The sequence below is a fragment of the Pogona vitticeps genome, chromosome 1 (genome assembly GCF_051106095.1).
Source record: "Pogona vitticeps strain Pit_001003342236 chromosome 1, PviZW2.1, whole genome shotgun sequence".
NCBI classification, from domain to species: Eukaryota; Metazoa; Chordata; class Lepidosauria; order Squamata; family Agamidae; genus Pogona; species Pogona vitticeps.
In genome coordinates, this window is record NC_135783.1 from 41426994 (window position 1) to 41447655 (window position 20662).

Genomic DNA, 20662 nt, shown 5'->3' on the forward strand with positions numbered 1-20662 from the left:
TTCCCATCCCCCAGCAATATTCTCCTCATTTACTGGAAGTGAGCAAATAATTCTTTCATTGTGTGGAAAATTTCCTGTGTGGAACAATCTACAGAGGGCACCAGAGAGGCATATTTGGCATTAACTTGGGCACTGAGAGAGTCACTTCTGGTTAAAAAAAGAATCTTTGATGTGCGGAATGTCACAGACTGGCACGACTTGGAAACCTTTATACAGGACAGTTAAAAATATAAGTAAAAGCTGGATGGGGGTGGCCAGGAATCTTATGTCTTTCTTTGACCACTAGATTTATATGCATTACACAAGTCGTAAGAAAGCCATCCTGGGGGAAGAAAGGCAAAGCCAGCTGATGTAAACAGATTATGAAATATTACAAGTTTGTGTAACAGATGAGATTGTGCAATGCTTTTCACAGAAGCCATCGGTTTTACCTAGGATAAAAAAGACATTTAAGAAAAGAAAAGCCTTTAAAAACACACACCCATTGAAAGAAATGTGGAGGTGGGGAATGATAAAGAAAACCTCTCTGGATGTCAAAAGATTTCAGCTGCAACAGGAAATATCTTTCATTCTTCAAGTTCCAATATCATTCGAGACTAGACGCTGACCGAAAGAGCTATCCCAAAAATGTAGCCAATTCGCTCAGACTCTGCAAGAACTTGCATTCTGAAGGTCAAAAACCAATCAACAATAAATACCAACCAGCTCCATGCAAGTTAGCTGAGGAATGTCTGAATACCCAGCCGTACCACTCCCCTGGAAGACAGAGCTAAACTCTTATGATTCCAACTGCTCCCCCCCCCCTTTAAGCCTTCAGTGGAAAGATCTACTCCAACAGCACACCCTGTGTGTATTAAAGACTCTTTGTTGTCTCTGTCTGGAGAAGGTGGCAGTCCTTAAAAGAACTTAACAGCACAGAATGACTTCTCCCTTGACCACCTCACAAAACAGCCTTTAATTCAGGCCGAGAAAAAAAATTATTCAAGTTAGAACAAAAGGTGTGGATAAGAAGCAGCAGGGCTTCCTTAATAAATTTAAATTACCTAGCAAGTTCTACAGCATTGCATGTCAGGTACAAACTTATAGGTGATTGTAGACCATGGACCAGCAAGACTTTCATAATCTAGCATGTTCTTCTTCGCTGCACAAATCTTTTGCGTTGAAGCAAATTCCTTGTTACTTTGCGTTCTTTCAAGGATGGTCCCCTTCTACAGAGGGGATTGCCCTCTTTGTTTTAAAGTCATATTTTCACTGTTTGGAACACAAAAGTTACCTCCAACCCAATGAAAGAGCTATCTGTTATTTAGTGAATTGCTGTTTCAGTACCTTGGAAACCTTAACATGTTAAAGAGATTAAAATTTACAGACAGGACTATGAAGTATCCTGGGATTTACTATGGGAGTAACAAGTTTGCATTCAGTGTCATAACAAAATGAGAAAACTGGAGATCTATTAAAATACATTTTCCTTTAGAACTCAGGTTCTAAGTCCAGAAATCCATCCTGCTTTGTTTGTAAAACAGTTGCCCCACCTGAGAACTTTAGATCAGGTGAATTATGATTCAAGATAACTCTCTCTCTCTCTCTCTCTCTCTCTCTCTCTCTCTAATCCTAATTCTACTTCTTGGAAGTATGCCCCTTGGTGTCAGCAAAATCTACACCATCATAGTCAGGATGCTATTTATGTAATTCTGAGTGTGTCATCTTGGAAGCCTCTTCAAAATCCTGAAAATATTCACTTTACAAGCATTTTTTTCTACAATGGGGATCAAACTACAGTTCTCTGGACAAAACATTTCAACAGCCCTGTAATTGTACAGCAATGGCAGAGCCCATAGCTCAGAGGCTTAGGTCTCTGGCTGCAGAGGCAGAGGTTGGGGGTTCAATTCCCCCCCCCTGTGCCTCTTTAAGAGGAACTGGACTAAATGATCCATAGGGTCTCTTCCAGCTCTGCAGTTCTAAGGTTATTATTATTGCAGAATGCAGAGATCTAATTGTTTTTAGTGTTTTTAGAGATTCCTTACAAACAAAGTAAATCACAAACACATGTATTTGTTAAGAATTATGGGGGCATTATTTCCAGACTTTGGGGGTACGGTTCAATACTTCCATATGGACTATTTGCTACTCAACTTGACCAGACCTGATACAAAAATCCCAGCCCATATTACAAAAAGCTTTTTACATCTTGCACAGCTACAATCGCCATTGGATTTCTTTACTAACCATAAAATCACCAATTTATTTTGAAAAGGTCATACTACCACCAGTTTTGAAACAGCAAATAAGTAAATTTATACAATGACACCTAACATGGGTAAATGAAAATAAATAGGAGGTTTGGAGAGCTTTGTGAAACAACACAAACTGCATGCTTGTAAGACTTTTAAAAATGGACCCAGGTTATTCACAATCTCATCAACTGACTTAAAGTTGATTCAACTCTGGCCTGCTGGCTTTATGGCTAGACCTGCTTCTTAGACAGCCAATTTTTCTGAAAGTTTCTGTAGTTCCACAGACCTGATCCTCCCCAATCCTGCAAAAACGCCATTAAAACCCAAACCCCAATTTGGTCAAGTTAATGAAAGTGCAGATTTCAAAGAACTGGCTCCCCCCAATTCATCTGCCTTTTGAGTACCCAGTTGCATATGTGTTACGTTCTGTCAAGAAACATCTGATTTATGGCAACTCTCACAGGGTTTTTAAGGTATATGAGATATTTAAGATCCAGTTTTAACAGTGCCACCAGGCCTGTCAGTGTCCATGGTCTGAACAGAGATCTGAACCCAGGTCCCCAAAGTCCTAGTCCATCGCTGTCCACTACACCAGACTGGATAAGGAAACACACACAAACATGCAATCAGGGGGAACACATGCTGCACGATGTGCCCAAGGGGTCCGAACCCACCTCCTCTCAAAATGTCACTGCACAAAGAAATGCGCTGTTTACACACTTCGAGTTGAGGGGAGGAACTATGAAGTAGATCCAAACCTTTACAGCGGGAGCAAAGCAAATACTGACAGGGCAGTCACTTCAGCCATCCTACTGACTTAACAAAGGAAAAACAAGCTGGAGGGTCTGCAGGGTCAGGGCTTTTTACCTTTCTGCCTTTGAGTCGGCTGAACGGAGTAATGCCTCCTCCTCACACCGCCCACCTCCTCCTCTGGCACTACTTCGGGTTTCCTTCGCGCCAGCCGCGACTGAGAAGGCAAACGTGACCCTCTTCACACTTGTTTACACTCCCAGTGGAAACCTTCCCATCAACAATTCAAGGTCTCTGCCGCGAATCCGGAACTCGATTCATGGTTTCCCGTCTCTCCCCCCCCCCCCCCACAATTAAACGGCATTTCATACAGAGGAGAACCACCACTTGGGCTTCCCCTCCCTCCTCCACAGGCGCCAGCCGTTGTCACGAGAGGGTCCTGCGCTTGAAGGCACTCACGATTCCCGTTGCGACGGCACACAGACACACACAGAGTGCAATCAACACACACACAGAGAGAGAGAGAGAGCACTCCGTTCCCGCCCGGCGTGGTCTCTCGAACCTCTCATTCCCTCGGGATGCTCGCAAATACAGCCGGATGTCGCGGACCTGACCCCGAACCAGGGCAGGGCAAAAACGAACCGGACGGTGGCCAAGAGCCACTCCCAGGGCCGGCTCCAGCGTAGTCAAGAGACGTCCCGAACCCGGTACTCAGTACGATCGCCTCCTCTCTCTCCCTCTCCCTCTCCCTCTCCCCCGCCCCGCCACGTTTGCTCCCCGCGTCCGTTTCTCCTCGGTCGCAATGTGGCTCCTCCACAGGCCCAGCCCCAGCCGCCCAGAAGAGGGAAGCCAACGAATAAAAGGCAATCGGGCTGCCTCTGTGTGTGTGTGTGTGTGCGTGCCTGCCCGCGCGTGTGTTTTAAGATTCCTAAGCTCAGGACAAGACGAAGTCCGAGGAAAGGGTGGGAAAGAGGAGACACGCACCCACCGTCCCAGCAAGCTCAGCCGGTCCCGGCCGTCCCGTCCCTGCGATCCGAAGGCTCCCCACGACACTCGCTCGCCCGATCCCCAAGCGCCGCCGCTTCCGCCTCGTCTTCAGCGTCTCCGGGACACGGGCGCCCCGCCGCCTCGCCCCTTAAGCTGCGGACGCCGGGCGAGGCCGGAGCGCGCTCGCGGGAGGCGGGCTGGGTGGGGTTCGTGAACTTTACTCTCTGGCGGAGGAGTCGCTGGCAGGGCGGGCGGGCGGGGGGGGGTCGAGTGGCGGCCGGCTCTTTCCTTGCAGGCGACAGGTGAGGGCTGCGGGGACGCCGCTCCGGGCGGGGCGGGCGAGGAGGGAAGCGATCCCGGTTGACGCGGTATGTGAGCTTTCGCGGATTGTTGCCCCCTTCACCTGATGCCAGGGCTCCACGCCGTCCAGGAAAGACGGTGCCAAATAAAACCGGTTAGCCTCCGAGGTGTCACAAGACGCTCGTGTTTTTTGTTTGTTTGTTTTGTTTTTTGCTGTAACAGACTACAACACGCCCGGTGCCATAAGTCTTTTCTCACAGCCACCCGCACGCGGAGATGACGAGGATGTTCGATCCTTGAACAAGGCTCTCGAGTTATGAAAAAATCACACACACACCCCGCACACATAAAATAACATAAAAGGTTACATTTACTTCTCCCCACGACACCAAGGGGTGGTGGTGGAGGGAGAGGGTAAAGACAGAGGAACAGCGGCCGGTAACCCGCCCCCCCAATCCTGAAACCCCCATCCTAGTAAGTCGGAGGCAAAAGGTGTTGGCGATCTCCCCCCTACCTGTTGCGTGACGATGCCGGAGTAAGTTTCCGGGTGGCCTGGAGAACCACTGCTGCCCCGGGAGGACGTATCAAAATTTCCTGGGAAGTCCTGGTACATTGTCCGAGGTGCGAGCAGGAAAGCAAGCAACGCTTCCTTCGTCCCCTCCGCTCGGGCCGCGCACGCTGCCTCCTCGCCCGCTCCCTTCCTGTCCTGAATGAAGGCTTCGGGTCTCTGCTGGCTGCCCTCACGATTTTCCAGGAGGACTCGGTGGAGACTACTGCCTACGGCGGGTTTCTCGCTTGCTTGTTTTTCCTTGTTATCTACTCTAAGCAATTAAAAATAAGTCCTTTCCTGATTTGTTTTTTCAAGCGGCAGGATTTTTACCAAGTTGCCAAGAAACCCCAATCTGGCATACAACATACAGTATAAAGAAAAATCCACCTTAGAGCCAAATCATGGTCTCTTACGAAGGTCAAAACAACCACAGACCCGTCGGATTTGGTGGTGGGCTTTCTCCCCCCCAAAAGTCCTCTTTTCAAATACTTTTATTTCTACAAAAAACTTGTTTCGCTTATTCCCAGCTTCCTACGGATCTCTCTTTCTCTGCTAGTTTCAAAGCCACGATCGGGCTCTCCTTCTTTTTAAGCCAGGAGGACCGTTTGCCTCCTGTGTAATTAAGCGCTTTAGAAAAGTGCCGGCTTCCTGCTCCAACTGGACTGGATGACTCAGCCCAGGATCACAGGCGCTTTATTTGCTTGTTGTTGAAAAAAAAAAAAAACACCCGGAATTATTGATTTTTCAAACACTTGACGCTGGTGCCGTCCTCTAGCACCGAAGCGATGTCTCTCTCTTTCTCTCCCCTTGCTCCAGGTTCCCCCTCCCTTTCCTCCTCCTCGTCCTCCCGAGCGCCTTTTTCTATCTACTATATCCTTGTGCTCTGAGCTCCCTTACTCTCCCTGGATGAGTCAGTGCAATGGCATTAGTTCAAATCCAGCGTCTTATTATTCCATCGTCCTGCTTCTCGGCCATGTGGATCCGCAAACGTCAAGCGAGCAGTTAGGCCACGCCCCCACATTAGCCAGGCGGAACCTCCCACTTGGCAAGGGGGGGAGAGGTTGGTGCCATCGCCCGGCCCCCTCCGACCTGACGCCGTCGAACCTCGGCAGGCGGCAGAGGCCCTTCTTCGCACCCATTTCCCAATCGCGGCGGAGGCGGCGGCCCGGCCCCGGGCGCCCAACTGTCCGGGCCAGAGCTCCTCCTCGCACCCCCACCTAGCCCTCCTCCCACTCACCCAGCCACCCCCCGCTTCGACGCCTCGCTTTAGTCTCTTCCATTGTCGCAGGTCGCCGTTGCCAAAGATGGTCATTTGCGTTGCACGACGCGAGCGCGGGTTTCCTTGGCAAGCGTGACGCGCTCCGAGAGGGATTCCCTGCTCGCCGCCTGCAACCCCTCGACTTTGCGGGAGGGGGAAACCGGATCAGGGCGAAAAAGAACCGGATCAGAGAGAGAGAGAGAGAAAAAGAGAGAGAAAAGAAATGCGAGGCGGGCGGAGGAGAGCGATCGCCTCTCCCCCGGAGCCTGCCTGGAGTGGCAGCGCCAAAGCGGACCACGTTGCTGCTTGGGCAGAGCCGGGAGCGGGGGCGGCGCTGCGTTTTCTGAGCAGAGACTCCCAAACCCTGATGGACCCGGGAAGACCAGGGGAGCGGGGGGGGGGTTGGTAACTTGGGATCCGAACGCAGTGTTGGGTTAAAGGCACTTTGTTCGCTCCAGAGGCTGGCGTTATGTGACGGCGAGGAAGGAGAGCAGAGCCGGTCCGCTCATCGCAGTCGAGCGGCGAAGCAACGAGGAAAATCGGCGCCGATACCATGGAGCCCCTTCGCGGTGCCTTTCCCTGCCACGTTCCTCTCTCTGCTTGATGCTCCCCAACGCCCCCCCACCCCAAAACTCCCTATCTCGGTCTTAAATTATCTCATAATTAATTGCCCGAGTTTGCCCGCACTTTTAAAAGTATTCACAGAGATCCCAAACGCATTCCTGGCGCCTTGCTCCGGGCATCCAGCCTACTGCCAAACCTTCTCTTGCAATCCTTGCCCTGGGCCGCCCCACACGGGGGGAGGAAATGGGCCCCCTTACGGGATCGTGCCCGGTGTTGCCTTGTTCACTCCCCAGGAAGGCTGGCGGGACGAACAAACGCCGTCCGGCTGGAAAGGAGACGCTCTCACTTCCGGGGACCGATTGCGAACCGACACCCCCCCCGCCCCTACGCGCGCGCGCCCAATCCATTCGGCTCCCTGACTGCCCCCTAAAGGCGCCCGGGATGAGGGACCCCCACCCTCTTCACTCACCTGACCAGCGCCACGGAACCCCGCGGGACCTACTGCTAAGTAAACATGCCCCGGCTCGGGCTGGGAGCAGCGAGGGAAACGCCCGCGCGAAGGCGAGCCGGCGGCACACGAGGCAGGTGTCAACGAGGGTGGGGTGGGGGGGAGAAGAGGAGAGGAGCCACCTTCGCCCGCCTCCTTGCCTCCCTCCCGAGGGCGAGCCGCCTTTCGCCAGCCGAGGCCTGGAGCTCACGTCGGGCTTACTTTGCAGGCGCCACTCGAGGCTCCTCAAGTGGCAGGGAGTGCCGGGGGCGGAGCCTGCCGTAAAGCGCACACGCGGGAAGGGAGCGGGCGCTGCTGTTTGCGCGGACCCGGTGCCAGCGCGGCCTGGGACCGGGAGAGAGGCGCGCACCGGCCGTTCCCTTCGCCGTCGGTTCAGGGCCCGGCCCGGCCCCTTCCAGTAAAGCCTCGCTCGCCGGTGGGAGGAGCGCCGCGTGGTCGCTGGGGGCTGGCCTTCTCCGGACGCCCGGGCTGCGGCGCTTGGCTCGGGCCAGGCGGCTGCCCGGCATGGGAAAGGAAGGGGCTGTCCGCGTGGCGCACCCACCGAGATCAAGAGGGGTCCTCCCAGTCTGGAGACGCCCGGTCGATGCGGTCCTGCGGCCCGGGGGCTAAGCTCCGTGGCCGGAATATGATGGGGGTGGTGATGGAGGAGAGGGCGGGGGAGACGGCGGGAAGGAAATGCACCGAGGCCAAGGATCGGTCAGCTCCAGGACGGAGGAGATGCGGGAAAGCGGGGTTGGGGTGGGGAGGACCAGGAGGTGGAATTTCCCAACGAGGATTACGTCGGTCCCAATATAGTGGTTTTTTGGGAAAGCCTGTCCAGGAATTTAGGTGCTGTATATATGGAAATTGCTCCTTCCTCCAGCTAGCTGTTCCTGGTAGATCTTGCTATTCCTGGTAGGAGGAGATGTTTGAAAAAGATTAAGGGCAGAGAAGGCAGCCTGACACCACACAGGAATCTCATTAACTTTAACAGACCTGTAATAAATTAATGGGCCACATGTTTTATATAGAAAGGTGCTTCCATGATGACAGAGATGACACAAACGTGGGCTCTTGTTTAAAAGAAGAAGAAGAAGCAGAAATAGAACTTTGAAAGCCTTTTACAGATTTCTCCTGGCTTAGGGAAGGAAATGGATCCTGGGGCATGAATCCTGATGCCACAATTCATTTGTATTTGAGATCCATCACGGTGTGAGCATGTTTCTAGAACAGTGCCACTTAAAACCAAGCGGCTTCCAGGGTAACCTATGGAGTACATAACCTCTGGTCACATTGGTACGGCTTTCCAGCGCTACTCATCCTGAGCCCATGGGAACACTCTTTTCCTTGGAGTATTATTCCAGGAAGCCCTGAGCCAGCAGCTGGGGTGGGGCTTCTGGGAACTATAGTTGAACAAAGTAACTTTTTCAACCTTTGGCTCTAGCATGGAATAAATGAGGTTAAGAACATCTTGGAAACATTGTGTAAAGAACAGGAAATGATCCAAGGCAAAGTTCATGTTTACGTGGCTGAGTACTTTGATGACTATTGACTTCTTACGGGCTGCGTAGCTCCAAAAAAAAGATGCATTGTTCCACATCAAGGTTTTTACACTTCCCAATCCTCACACTTGCTGAGCTAATAAATGTGCTCAGGAGGTGACATCCTTGCACACTGAGCCCAGCAGTTTGCCACAGCAGCACCCCGTCCTCATAATCCTTGTGGTCCACATGTAGAGGGGAGACATAGTGTTACAAAGGTTTAGGGTGCTTCCCTAAAGTAGAAGCACGGCCAACTGTTTGATCTGTTTCCCTGAATGGGTTTTCTCTGGTGACAGAGCCATATTTTGGGGCGGGGCGAATGGGACTGTGACCCAGGGCACTAAAATTTGCAGCTGAAAGGGTGTGTCCCTGCCTGCCTCAAGTGCATATGCAACCTCCTGTTGCTCCATTCTAGCCAGAAGGAAACACAAAACAGGCTCTCTGTGGAACCTGCCTGACCCTTGTGTGCTCACACCTGGATACTCTTCCTTCCGTCTTTTGCCTGCCTGTTCCAGTCTCGAAATCATCCAAGCTTAACCAGTAAGGCTGCAAAGCCCTAGATGCCAAAATGGTGAGTTGCAGCTTCGTCTGATAAGCAAAAAAAGAATAAATAATGAGAAAAGCATGGGGAGCAGAAGATGACTTCCAGACCTCCCATGAGCTTCCCTGAATGAGATCGCTCAGGAACAGGCTTGGCTAGAATCCAACTGAGTGGATATCGGAAAAGGATCTTGGTCAGTTAATGTCAGCCTAGCTGGCCTTTGAAGACTGGAGTGTACCTATAAGTGAGCGAAGGTTGACAGCAGTTTAACCTCCAGTTACAAACCCCATCTTCCTTAAGCTCCTTCCTAGGGAAGCTGGGATTGTGAGATAGAATTTTTATGCATTACAAGTATTTATACATCACTTTTCACTCATAAGTATCCCCTTGGATGATGCTCATGGGTGAGAAGTGATAAATATGGATAACAATTTTAAAAATCCTTGAATAACAGATTTTCAAAAAATTAAGAACAGTGTTAGGAGTGAGCATTCTTTGAAAATGGATTATCAACTGATAATCAAAAGCCCTGTGAAAAAATAGTCTATCCTTTAAAAAGCTTTAGGGCATTCTTCTGAACCACAGTAGAGAAGTTTATATAAATCACCTTGTCAGGTATCAAAGTTTAGAAAGCAGGTGGGATGTAGTGTGTAGAACAGGGTTTTTGGTGGCCAAAAAGGGCAATGATAATAATGATGCCAGAGTTGAGAATCCAGGGTTATGATGTTGTCTCACAGTTTATGGCTTGACAAAACAAGTATAAGTAACCCCAACAAACCTGATTGCCATATTACACATGAATTGACATTCCCCCTCTCAAGTAAATGCTAGAGTTGTAGATTACTCGCCCGTTGCTTGTCCCAGCTCCCGCCAACCTAGCGGTTCGAAAGCATGCAAATGCGAGTAGATAAATAGGTACCATCTCGGTGGGAAGGTAAACAGCGTTCCGTGTCTAAATCACACTGGCCATGTGACCACGGAAAGATTGTCTTCGGACAAACGCTGGCTCTATGGCTTGAAGAGCGGGATGAGCGCCGCCCCCTAGAGTCGGACACGACTGGACAAAAATTGTCAAGGGGAACCTTTTACCTTTACTTTGCCTAATCATGTAAACCACCCGGAGAAGTATTCTCACTAAGTCAGGCAATTTATAACTTGAAGGAAGGAAGGAAGTGGAGTTCTTATGCAGCCCACTGATTTCTGCTGGACAGATTTAGTTATTTAATTTATCATTATTTATATGCTGCCTTTCTCCACTTAGGGGACCCAGGATAGCTCACAACAATTGAAATCGCACAATCATGCATTTAAATACCATACAAAATTATATATTCAAAAACAAGCATTGCTCAAGATTAAAAACAATTTGAAAACATTTTTAAAATATTTTTAGAATATTTAAATTTCAGAAATAGAGCATTCCCCCACTAATGGCTTAAACTTTTTCCTGAAAAGGAAAGTCTTTGCCTGACAAGTACAAGAGGGAGGGGGCCAACTTGACTTCTCAGGGCAGTGCATTCCAAAGCCTGGGGGGGCAGCTGCTGGCGAGGCCCTCTCTCCTGTCCTCACCAAAGGAGCTTGGGAAGGTCCTCAGACCAAGCTAATGGCCTCCCGGGAAGATGCTAAAAGCCTAGTAGGCTCACATGAGGTCATGTGGTTCTTCGAATACTGTATCCTGAACCCAAGCTGTAGAGGGCTTTTTAGGTACCGTATTTTTCGCTCCATAAGACGCACCTTTCCACAAGACGCACCAAATTTTTAGGAGAAGAAAACAGGAAAAAAATAATTTATTTTCTTCTTCTAAAAATTGGTGAGCCTTATGGAGAGGTCCATCTTATGTAACACACCCTAGGACCCTTTGGAGGCTCACCCTGCCCCCCCGGGGGTCAGAGGGGGCGACATCGCCAGTTTCTGGGACTCTGCTGAAGCTTCCCAAGCCTCAAAAGAGTCTGAGAAGCTGGTGATACCCCCCCTCTGGCCCAGCGGGGGGGCAGGGTGAGTCTCTAAAGGGTCCTAGGGTGTGTTCCAGGACCCTTTAGAGACTCACCCTGCCCCCCTCAGGGGCCAGAGGGGGAAAAATCACCATCTTCTGGGACTTTTCAGAGGCTTCCCAAGCCTCAAGACTCCCCAAAACTGGCGATTTTGCCAGTGCTGGCCCCATGCAGGGGTGAGAGGAGCATGCCAAGGATCCTGGGAGGCTCCCTCGGACCCTTGCCACGCTCCCTCCCACCCACCCCCACGGGGCCAGGGGGGTAAAATCACCAGTTTCTTGGAGTGTTTGGAGGCTCCCCAAGCTTCCAAACACTCCCAGAACCTGGCGATTTCGCTAGCGCTGCCCCCGTGGGGGGGTGGGAGGAGCGTCGCAAGGGTCTGAGTGAGCTTTCAAGGACCCTTGCGACGCTCCCCCCACCTGGAAGCTGGCGATTTCGCCAGCGCTGGTCCCGTGGGGGGTGGGGGAGCCTTGCAAGGGTCCTGGAAGGCTCACCCGGACCCTTGCGATGCTCCTTCCCACGGGGCAAGCAGCGACGAAATTGTGCCTTTGTTCCATTAGACGCACGGACTTCCTGCCCCACATTTTGGGAGGGAAAAAGTGGGTCTTATGGAGCAAAAAATACGGTAATAACTAGTACTTTGAATTGAGCCCAGAAACAGACTGGCAGCCAATGGAGCTGTTGTAATAAGGCAGCTATATGCTTCCTGAGCATGCTCATAATCACTGCTGCTTATTTTTATTGTTTCCAGGTTACACCTTTGTGGCAACATTTTGCAGGGTACTGAATACGTGATATCTCGCTGACACCCACCTAAAACCTAGTACTGGGTAGTTTGCTGTTAAAAGACATGCTGTATCTTCAGATCTCTTTTGTGAAGCAGGTGGGATCAAGGGATGCCATCTTAAAAATAAGAAAATGGAAAGTGTAGGCATTATGGATAATCCAAGGCTATGCATCTACAATGATTACTGTTTTACAGCATCTTTTAATAACTATGCACTTGATAATTTTTTTATTAGTTGACAGCAACCCAGCAAAGCAGGTCAGCACAACATACATTTTATAAAGGAAGAATATACTGTGTAAGAAAGCAGCTTGTTCCCAAACCAACTGATGCCTTTTGAAATTATTTTTGGTATGACATACCCTGATTGGGAATGCATTTCCGTGTCATGGCTCAGCAGGTCTCCTGAGTCCAAGGCCAACACCCTAACCACTACACCACATTGTTTCTCTACTTTATGCCTGTTGATGGTAGACGCAGTGCTCATTTATATATACACATTTCAAGGCAGCTGCTTCCCAAGTATGGCTTGGGCTTTATCATCTTTTGAGACTTCCTGCTCCATAGCTTTGTAACATGTTTTCCTTAGCTAGCCAAGTCTAACAAATATTTATTCAAAAGGTGGTGCCAACCATGGCCCTGCTACAGAAGCAAGAGTCTTGCCTGACTTGTCCACAGGTGCCCTATTTTGAAAGCAGGGCTCATCTTTTCCCTTCTTGCTGTATTTCTGAGGCTCAAGGAAGGTGTTTGCCACTTAGATTTGGACACACTGCTGATTTGCATCAATTTCAAATGCAATGTATTTAAAATCAGTTTACAGTCATGTGGTTTTTGTATCACTGCCCGTTTCCACTTTGGAAATTATTGCTCCGATGTAAAGCAGGGGCATAAATCCGCTGCACATGAGATTTGAAATTATTTCATTAACCAGCATGTTTGGAGACATGTTTTCAATGTTGAAATTAGAGATGGGCATGAAACAGAAAACTGATGATTTGGGTTGGTTCATGGCTAACCACGAACCCCAAGGAAAACAATCCGGTTTTCTGGTTAATATCTGTGGGGGAACTGCCTGCTTCTACCCTCCACCACTCATCTGCCATCTTCTCACTGTTGCCTCCATACCTCCTCCTCCACCTCTGCCCCTGCCATTCTCAGGGGCTGCGCGCCCAGCCTTCATTCCCAGAGTTGGCCTGCTGCCTCTGCACATGCACCTTCCTATCAGCTGATAATGCGCAGAGGCATTGTGCTTGACTTTGAGGCACATGTGCAGGCACATGTGTGGGTGGCAGGCACATGTGCAGAGGGAGCAGGCCAGCCCCTCAAAGCCTGGCCTAACACCTCTGTGCATGCACCCGCCTATCAGCGATAGATGGGCCCATGTGCAGAGGCAGCAGGCCAGCTCCAGGAAGAAGAAGTCGAGCCCACTGCCTCTGTAGATGACGGAAGAGGCGGCAGCAGTGGCAGCGACATGACCAAAAATTAGTATTTCCTATCTGCCAGTGGTCAGATGCTGCTGTAAAATCAAGGACACAGAAACCTCTTTTCAGCAGCTGTTCTTGAAGAATTACATTGGTCTTCAAAGAAGTTCAGAGCCCCAAACTAGAATATCTTTCTAAGGCAATGCAAGCGGTGTTTTATCCAAACAGTTATGATTGAAAGCCAACATCTCTACATTATATATTTCATGCTAAGAGTTTGTGAACCACTCAGGCTTACAGCACAGATGGGGGATACAGTACTGTATACTGTTTTATTTTTTAAAGAAGCAGGTTGTTTGTATGGGGTTCAATAAGTTCAATCAAATTAGTCCCTGTTTTATCAGGAGAGGACTTCAGAGGAGAGCTGGGAATGAGAACCAACAGCAAAGATGCAGTCTGTTTTTAAGCAAGTCAAACAGTCTTCAATGCCTGGGGTTACCCTTCTGTTATATTAATGCCTCTGTGTTGCCACAGACAGGTGGAGTGGCACAATTAAATTTTCAAAGGGCTCTGAGCAAAGGGATCTATAACACTACAAAGCTAGGTGGTTAATTACACATCTCTTCTCGTAGATATTTTAATAAACTCTCATTCATAGCAACAATTGCAGGGTTCCTTTCAGGAGACACCAGTTATTTGTTAAGAGCTGGCAAGTACAGGTCACTTCAGCATGTGGTCTGTCTGAATAGGAACCTGAAAAATCAGCATTTCCCTTTGCAGTTTGGGTAGTAAATATAGAAACACTTGTGACCCTATTATCTTTAGACGTGACTAAATCCCACAGTTTCCTGCATGTGACATGGTGTAGTATTGAGTGCATGAGTTTCTCTGCAGAGGATAAATGTATTTCCAGAAACAACTGCCTCTGGCATTCTATAGAAACTAGGAATGGATATGGAGTGGGGTAAATAGGATATTTGTGTACATACTGCATATTTTTCACATGTTTGTATCAAATCAGGATTGTACTTAACTTTTGGTTAATTTCTGATTATATTATGAAGAAGATCTAGATGTTACAGCTGCCTTTGTAATCAGTATGTTGGACTAGAGCTCCTATCATTGCTTCCCATGCTGGGAATGGGGATTATGGGGGTTGTTGTGCAAAACCTCTTGAGGGCACCAACTTGAGGAGCGTTGATATTTCGTATAAAAATGTATCTCTTAAACCCTTCTAGGGCCTTAGTGCCAGTGTGATACTCAGCACAGTACAATATAAAATTGCAGAATTGGGGGGGGAGGTTAAGGAAAAGACAATAAAAATACACAAATCAGCTTCCCTCAGCCCACTGCCTTCTAAAAGAGATGGGCTACAGATCTCATCATTAGCTAACAAGGGTAATGGGATTTGTAATCCAACATGTTTGACATGTACCATTGTGAAGATGGTTCTGTTAAATGTTTTCCTCCAATTAGTTAAAATGTTTTTGTTGGGCAAACGTTTGTCTTGTCAGGCAAATGATTTTTACATGATAGTTCCCCACTTGAAGCAGATTCTGAATTTGCACACTGCTCTCTGTGATCAAAGTGCACATAAAGAGTGGAGTATATTTTTTCCAAAGAAGTAAACAGGTAAATAAACATCTCTTTGGCAACCGTAAGCTGCAATCCAGCCCTTAAGTAGTTTACAGTGCAATGCTACATATTTATTGAGAAATGAGTTCTTGTGTTTCCTATGGGATTTCCTTGTGGAACAAAGTAGTACATAAAGCTGCCTCGGGCTGAAATCCTGAACATTTACTAGGGAGTAATCCAAACTGAACACAGTGCAGCCTGTTTTTCAATATATATATATATATATATATCTTTGCCCTACTTTTAATCAGTCTCTGCATGTGGTTGGGCAGAAGTTTCCAGCTCTTGAAATGTATGCTTAAAATGGATGAAACAAAACTAAAACTCACAAGGTAAGTGCCTCCTTTATTATAACTATGTGCCATTTGAGTCATTTCTAACTTTCAGCGACCCTTTTCAGAGTACTTTATACCTAGAGAGCTCTGAAAAGGTTCATTATAAGTCAGAATTTACTTACCAGCCCCCTTTTATTATGACCAAATAAAATCACACCAAAATGTATACATACAAATACACTTTTGTGGAACTTTAGTTGGTCCTAAACACATTGCCCACTTGTGCCTTTTGATTTGGTGTAGTTCTTAACAAGGTCCTTGTAATCCAACATGTCTGGTCTTTGTTTTTTATGGGGGGAAAGTGAGTATTCTCACAGATGTAAGGGCTTGTGAATGCAGAATTAGTGAACACTCATTATGCCAGGTGAAATACACAAAATCTAGTTACCCAACTTTTTCATGTTACCCCGTCATCCCTGAGCAGTGAGATAGCTGAAGGACAGCCTGTATCAGGGTCAGACCTTGGGGTCTTCTTGGATGAAACAACAAAAACAAACAAATAAGCAAAGGAGCACAGTGACACCTTGAAGATGTCAGAAAGACACCGCTATATTTAAAGAAGTGGGTTGTAATGGCAAAACCTGACATGAGTGAAATTAACATATGAATCTTAAAGGTACTTTGTTTCAGGTATTTTATATATATTTTAACATATACATATGCTAAATAAATATGTGAAGAAGTTGAAGACAGCCTGAAGAAGAGAGCCACTTGGACGTTTTGGAACCCAGCAAGAGCCTCAACAGACAGTGGAAACTCTTCTCTTCACATCACTACCCTTCACACTTGGAAGGCAACAATCTGTGAGGAAAGAGGAGGGACTAGCATGCTCCTTTACTCCTAGCCTCCATTTATGACACACACACATAAATTACAGGATTGGCCTAGGACTCAGGAGACTTGGGTTCAAATCCCTGCTCAACCATGGAAACTCATGGATGGGGAAAGCAATAGTAAACCACTCCTTGAACAGCTCACAGGCCTCAAAACAACAATAACTATTCAAGGGTGTCATAAATTGGAAGTCTCTTGATGGCACACCAGAGACACAACACAAATGGACTGGATTGGGCATGAGTTTCTGTAATATTTTGTGCTGGCTGGATAGCTTAATGCGTTATCTGGCTGTGGAGCTAGAGGTTTGGAGTTTGATTTCCCAATTTTGCTTCCTGTGAGTAGAGCCAGCCTGTGTGGCCTTGTACAAGCTGTATGATCCCAGGGTTCCCCCAGACGACTGGAATGATAAACCACTTCTGAGTATTCTCTACCTTAAAAAGCCGTGAAAAGGGTAGCCATAAATCAGAATTGACTTGACAGCACATGATTATTATTTCTGTAATATTTGAGTTCTTCCCCAAACAATATATAAATTGAGATAGATGGAGGCCCACTGCCTAAACAGTGCGACAAGTAGTAAATCTGACGATCAGAGCTCCAGAAGGACAGCCAGCATCCATGAAGCAGAAGCTGGAACAATTTCCTTTTGGGGGGGGGGATTGCTATTCTTAAAAGCCCTTAGCCACTGTAGGATTGTAGTCCCCCTTTCCCCCAAAAAAGGTTTTCCATTCTGTTTCTAAAGTTCTTTCGATTTTACTGTCCTGTAATCTGTTCATGTTCTTCTGTTGTGTCTTTCTTACACACACCTAATGGCAGTGAAACGTTTTGGGTCAGATCTCAGATATGGATTTACTTTTGGACTAATACCTCCCTGCATGAAATCATATCCCTTGAGAAGGCTTGCCTCAGGCATTTTGCTGCCTGAGGTGAAGCAGCAAATACAGCTTCCCTCCCCACCCACTGTCAAGGGAAATGCCTGACCCAGAAACCTTGCTAGTTCCGCTCCCTTCTATCAGAAAAGATATAATGATATGCATTAAATTACCAAGTTGGCACTCAAAACCAGCTGCCTGAAGTGGCCATGTCCTTCTGCCTAATGATAGGATGGCTTTCTACTGGAGTGGGAGGGATGAGTCACCTTCCCCAGGGCTCTGATAGGTTTCACATTCCTGTAATACTTTGGGTAGTGAGGAAATAGCCATTAATCTCCCTAACAAAAGAAATATTTGGGGAGGAATGAGTGACTATCACATAGGGTCCACAAGCTCAGAAGCGTTCCTAGTTTCCCTGTGCTTCAGCTTTCCAAACCATATCTTTTAAATTTGACCTGAACCCAATAAAATATTAAGGGAATACTTCTGAGAGGGGGGGGAAATTGCCCCAGACCTCACTGTGCTTCAGGTACCGTATGTTGTGTCGTGTGTTGTGTTTACAGTGTTTCACATTTAAACAACACAACTGGGATGGACTAGAACGTGCTACTGGCTGATATAAAGCAATATTTACTTTATTTAGGCTGGGATTACACTGACCCTTTTGGAGCAAGCTGGTGTGATCTCAATAGGATCCCCTGAGGTCAGAAGGAGGGGTGATATGACATTAGGTGTGATCCTTGCATCCAAATGGTATACTGTCATCAACTGTCCTATTTACTCTCACTCCCTCTGCTCTCCATTTTTGGTACTGTGAAGTGGCTTAATAAGTGAGCCACTTCAGGATACTGGCAAATTAAACACAAAGGCAGGGGAAGTGATTTTGTGTGTGTGTGCCATCGCTATGTGCTGAATCACTTAAATTTAATTTATTTTTTTTTCTTTGCCATGTGTAGCGCCAATCAAGAAACTACCTACAGCTGCAGTTCCGATCAGCACTTCACACAAAGACAATCTTTTAAAAAATCTAAGTGATTTAGTGCATAAGCAATGTATCAGAAGAAAAAAAATAATTTTACTTCTCATGCCTTTCTGCAGAGGAGCAAGGGAACTGTTCAATTTGCCAATATCCTAGAGTGGCTCAGTTATTAAACTACTTCACAGAACCAAAAATACACAGTGGTAGAAGCTTTGGCAGTTTTGACAGCTGCAAGATTCAAATTTTATTTCAATTCCCAGAAATTGCACATGTTAGAAATGAAACAAATAAATGCACACCTCTGTTCTTGTTACATGCTGTCAAGTTATGGCAAACATCTGAATGAGTGGTCTCTAAAATGTCTTGCCCTCACAGCCATGCTCAGCTCTTGCAAAGTTAATCCTGTGATTTATTTGGGGAGTCAACCCATCTCACATTCGATATTTGTCTTTTCCTGCTGCCTTCCTCTATCATAGAAGCAACCAACATGAATTTGACACAACTGCGGGAGGCAATGGAGGATAGGAGGGCCTGGCCCATAGGGTCACGAAGAGTCGGACATAACTAAACGACAACAATGACGCTGCCTTCAATCTTTCCTAGCATTATTGTGTTTCCCAGAGAATCTTGCCTTCTCATGATGTGCCCAAAGTAGGACAACCTTAGTTTCATCATTTTTGCCTCCATAGTCCAGGCTCAGTTGTCTGTCTGGCAGTGCAGGGTATCTGCAAAACTCTCCTCCAGCACCATATTTGTTTTCCATTCTTTACTGTTGACCTTACTGTTGAGCTTTTACACCCATACATGGTGATTGGGAATATAATAGTGTAGATTATCTTGATCTTGGTCTCCTGTGATGCATCATTACACTTGATTCTCTTTCCTAATTCCTTCATTGCTGCCTTCTCAATCTCAATGAGTCTCCATTTGGATCAATGATCAAACTAACATATACAAAATCTTTTATTATTTCATTGTCTTCCTTGTCAGCATTAAAGTTGTGTAGTTCTTCTGTACTCATGATTTTGGTCTTCTTAATGTTCAACTGCAGTCCTGCTTTGACACTTTCTTCTTTCATTTTCATCAGAAGTCACTTCAAGTCATTACTGCTTACTGCTAATAAATGATGTCATCTGCATGTCTTAAATGACTGATGTTTCTCCCACCAATTTTCACTCCTCTGGCATCTGAATCTAGTCTGGCTTTCTGTGTTCTATATTCTGTGTACAAGTTGAACAGATAAAGGGATAAAATGCCCCTTTATCTGGCACTTCTTTCTTTCTTTCTTTCTTTCTTTCTTTCTTTCTTTCTTTCTTTCTTTCTTCCTTCCTTCCTTCCTCCGTTCCTTCCTTCCTTCCTTCCTTCCTTCCTTCCTTCCTTCCTTCCTTCCTTCCTTCCTTCCTTCCTTCCTTCCTTCCTTCCTTCTTTCTTTCTTTCTTTCTTTCTTTCTTTCTTTCTTTCTTTCTTTCTTTCTTCCTTCCTTCCTTCCTTCCTTCCTTCCTTCCTTCCTTCCTTCCTTCCTTCCTTCCTTCCTTCCTTCCTTCCTTCCTTCCTTCCTTCCTTCCTTCCTTCCTTCCTTCCTTCCTTCTTTCTTTCTTTCTTTCTTTCTTTCTTTCTTTCTTTCTTTCTTTCTTTCTTTCTTTCTTTCTTTCTTTCTTTCTTTCTTTCTTTCTTTCTTTCTTTCTTTCCATTCCATTCCATTCCATTCCATTCTCTTTTTTTCTTGTCTTTGACATATATCCCACTCCCATTAGTGCTGAAGCACTACTATGGGCAATTACAACAAACATAATACAAAATTAAAGATAAAGAGAAAAGCATTAAAAGCACCTTACAAATAACCCTTAAAAACAGATGGCACAGACCAGTCATATAGGAAACCATTCTGTCTCTCTGAATTTTGTCCTAATAGTAGTTTCTTGTTTACAGTACAGGTTATGCATCAGGACAATGAAGTGCTGAGGCAATCCCATTTCTTTCAGAACAACTCATAGTTTCTCATGATCCACTCAGTCAATCGCTTTTCAGTACTCTATAAAGTATAGACTCATCTGAAATTCTTTGATGTGTTGGACACAACTTAAGAACTAAACAACATCAATTATCAACAGTTAAGTTGTTGGTCTAGAGGGGCGGGGTATAAATGTAATAAATAAATTAAATAAATAAAATATTTCCAAATGGATTTGGAAACTGAGATGGCATCCTCAGCCCAGTTACCTGGAATTCTCCTCTCTACAGCTGTTTTCCCCCTAGCTTAGATTAGGCATCTGTCACATACCGCACTGATGGTACCTGTCTGTCATGGGTTTGGAGGGAAAGTTCCATCCTATGGGGAGTGGAAGGCAGGACATCAGGGGGGAGGAGCTGTACTGTATATATTTGGGGGAAGTCCTTCGTAAGGGTGCAGACGTGGAGAAGTGGAGTTGGAGTCTGTGGGTCAGACTGGGTACAACTGTTCGTCAGATAGTACATACCTGATAGGTTCAGGTTCTATCTAGGTAGCCAGAACGGATAAGTTCAGGGTCTGTGCGTTACCTTAAAGTGTTCCGTGGGAACCAATCTGTTGTATGTGTATGCTTGGGACTATCCC

The 20662-nt window shown here is 46.7% G+C and overlaps 1 protein-coding gene across 7 annotated transcripts in view; it reads right to left on the reverse strand.

Annotated features, from left to right (window-relative positions):
• The window catches only part of FOSL2 (FOS like 2, AP-1 transcription factor subunit), a 29591-nt gene extending 22064 nt beyond the window's left edge, over positions 1-7527 (reverse strand). Inside the window, exon 1 of one of the 7 annotated variants that reach the window (XM_020793110.3) lies at positions 7353-7527. Coding sequence is in view for 1 of the 7 variants with exons in the window: in XM_020793105.3 (XP_020648764.2) it covers positions 4786-4884 (99 nt within the window). In the remaining 6 variants the exon portion in view is untranslated. Of the gene's footprint in view, positions 1-3101; positions 3460-3626; positions 3732-3968; positions 4133-4785; positions 6050-7112; positions 7249-7352 lie in introns of those variants that run through there. The other 6 variants (XM_072991284.2, XM_020793105.3, XM_072991294.2 and 3 more) reach the window with 6 other exon arrangements.
• Between the last annotated feature and the right edge of the window lie 13135 nt (positions 7528-20662).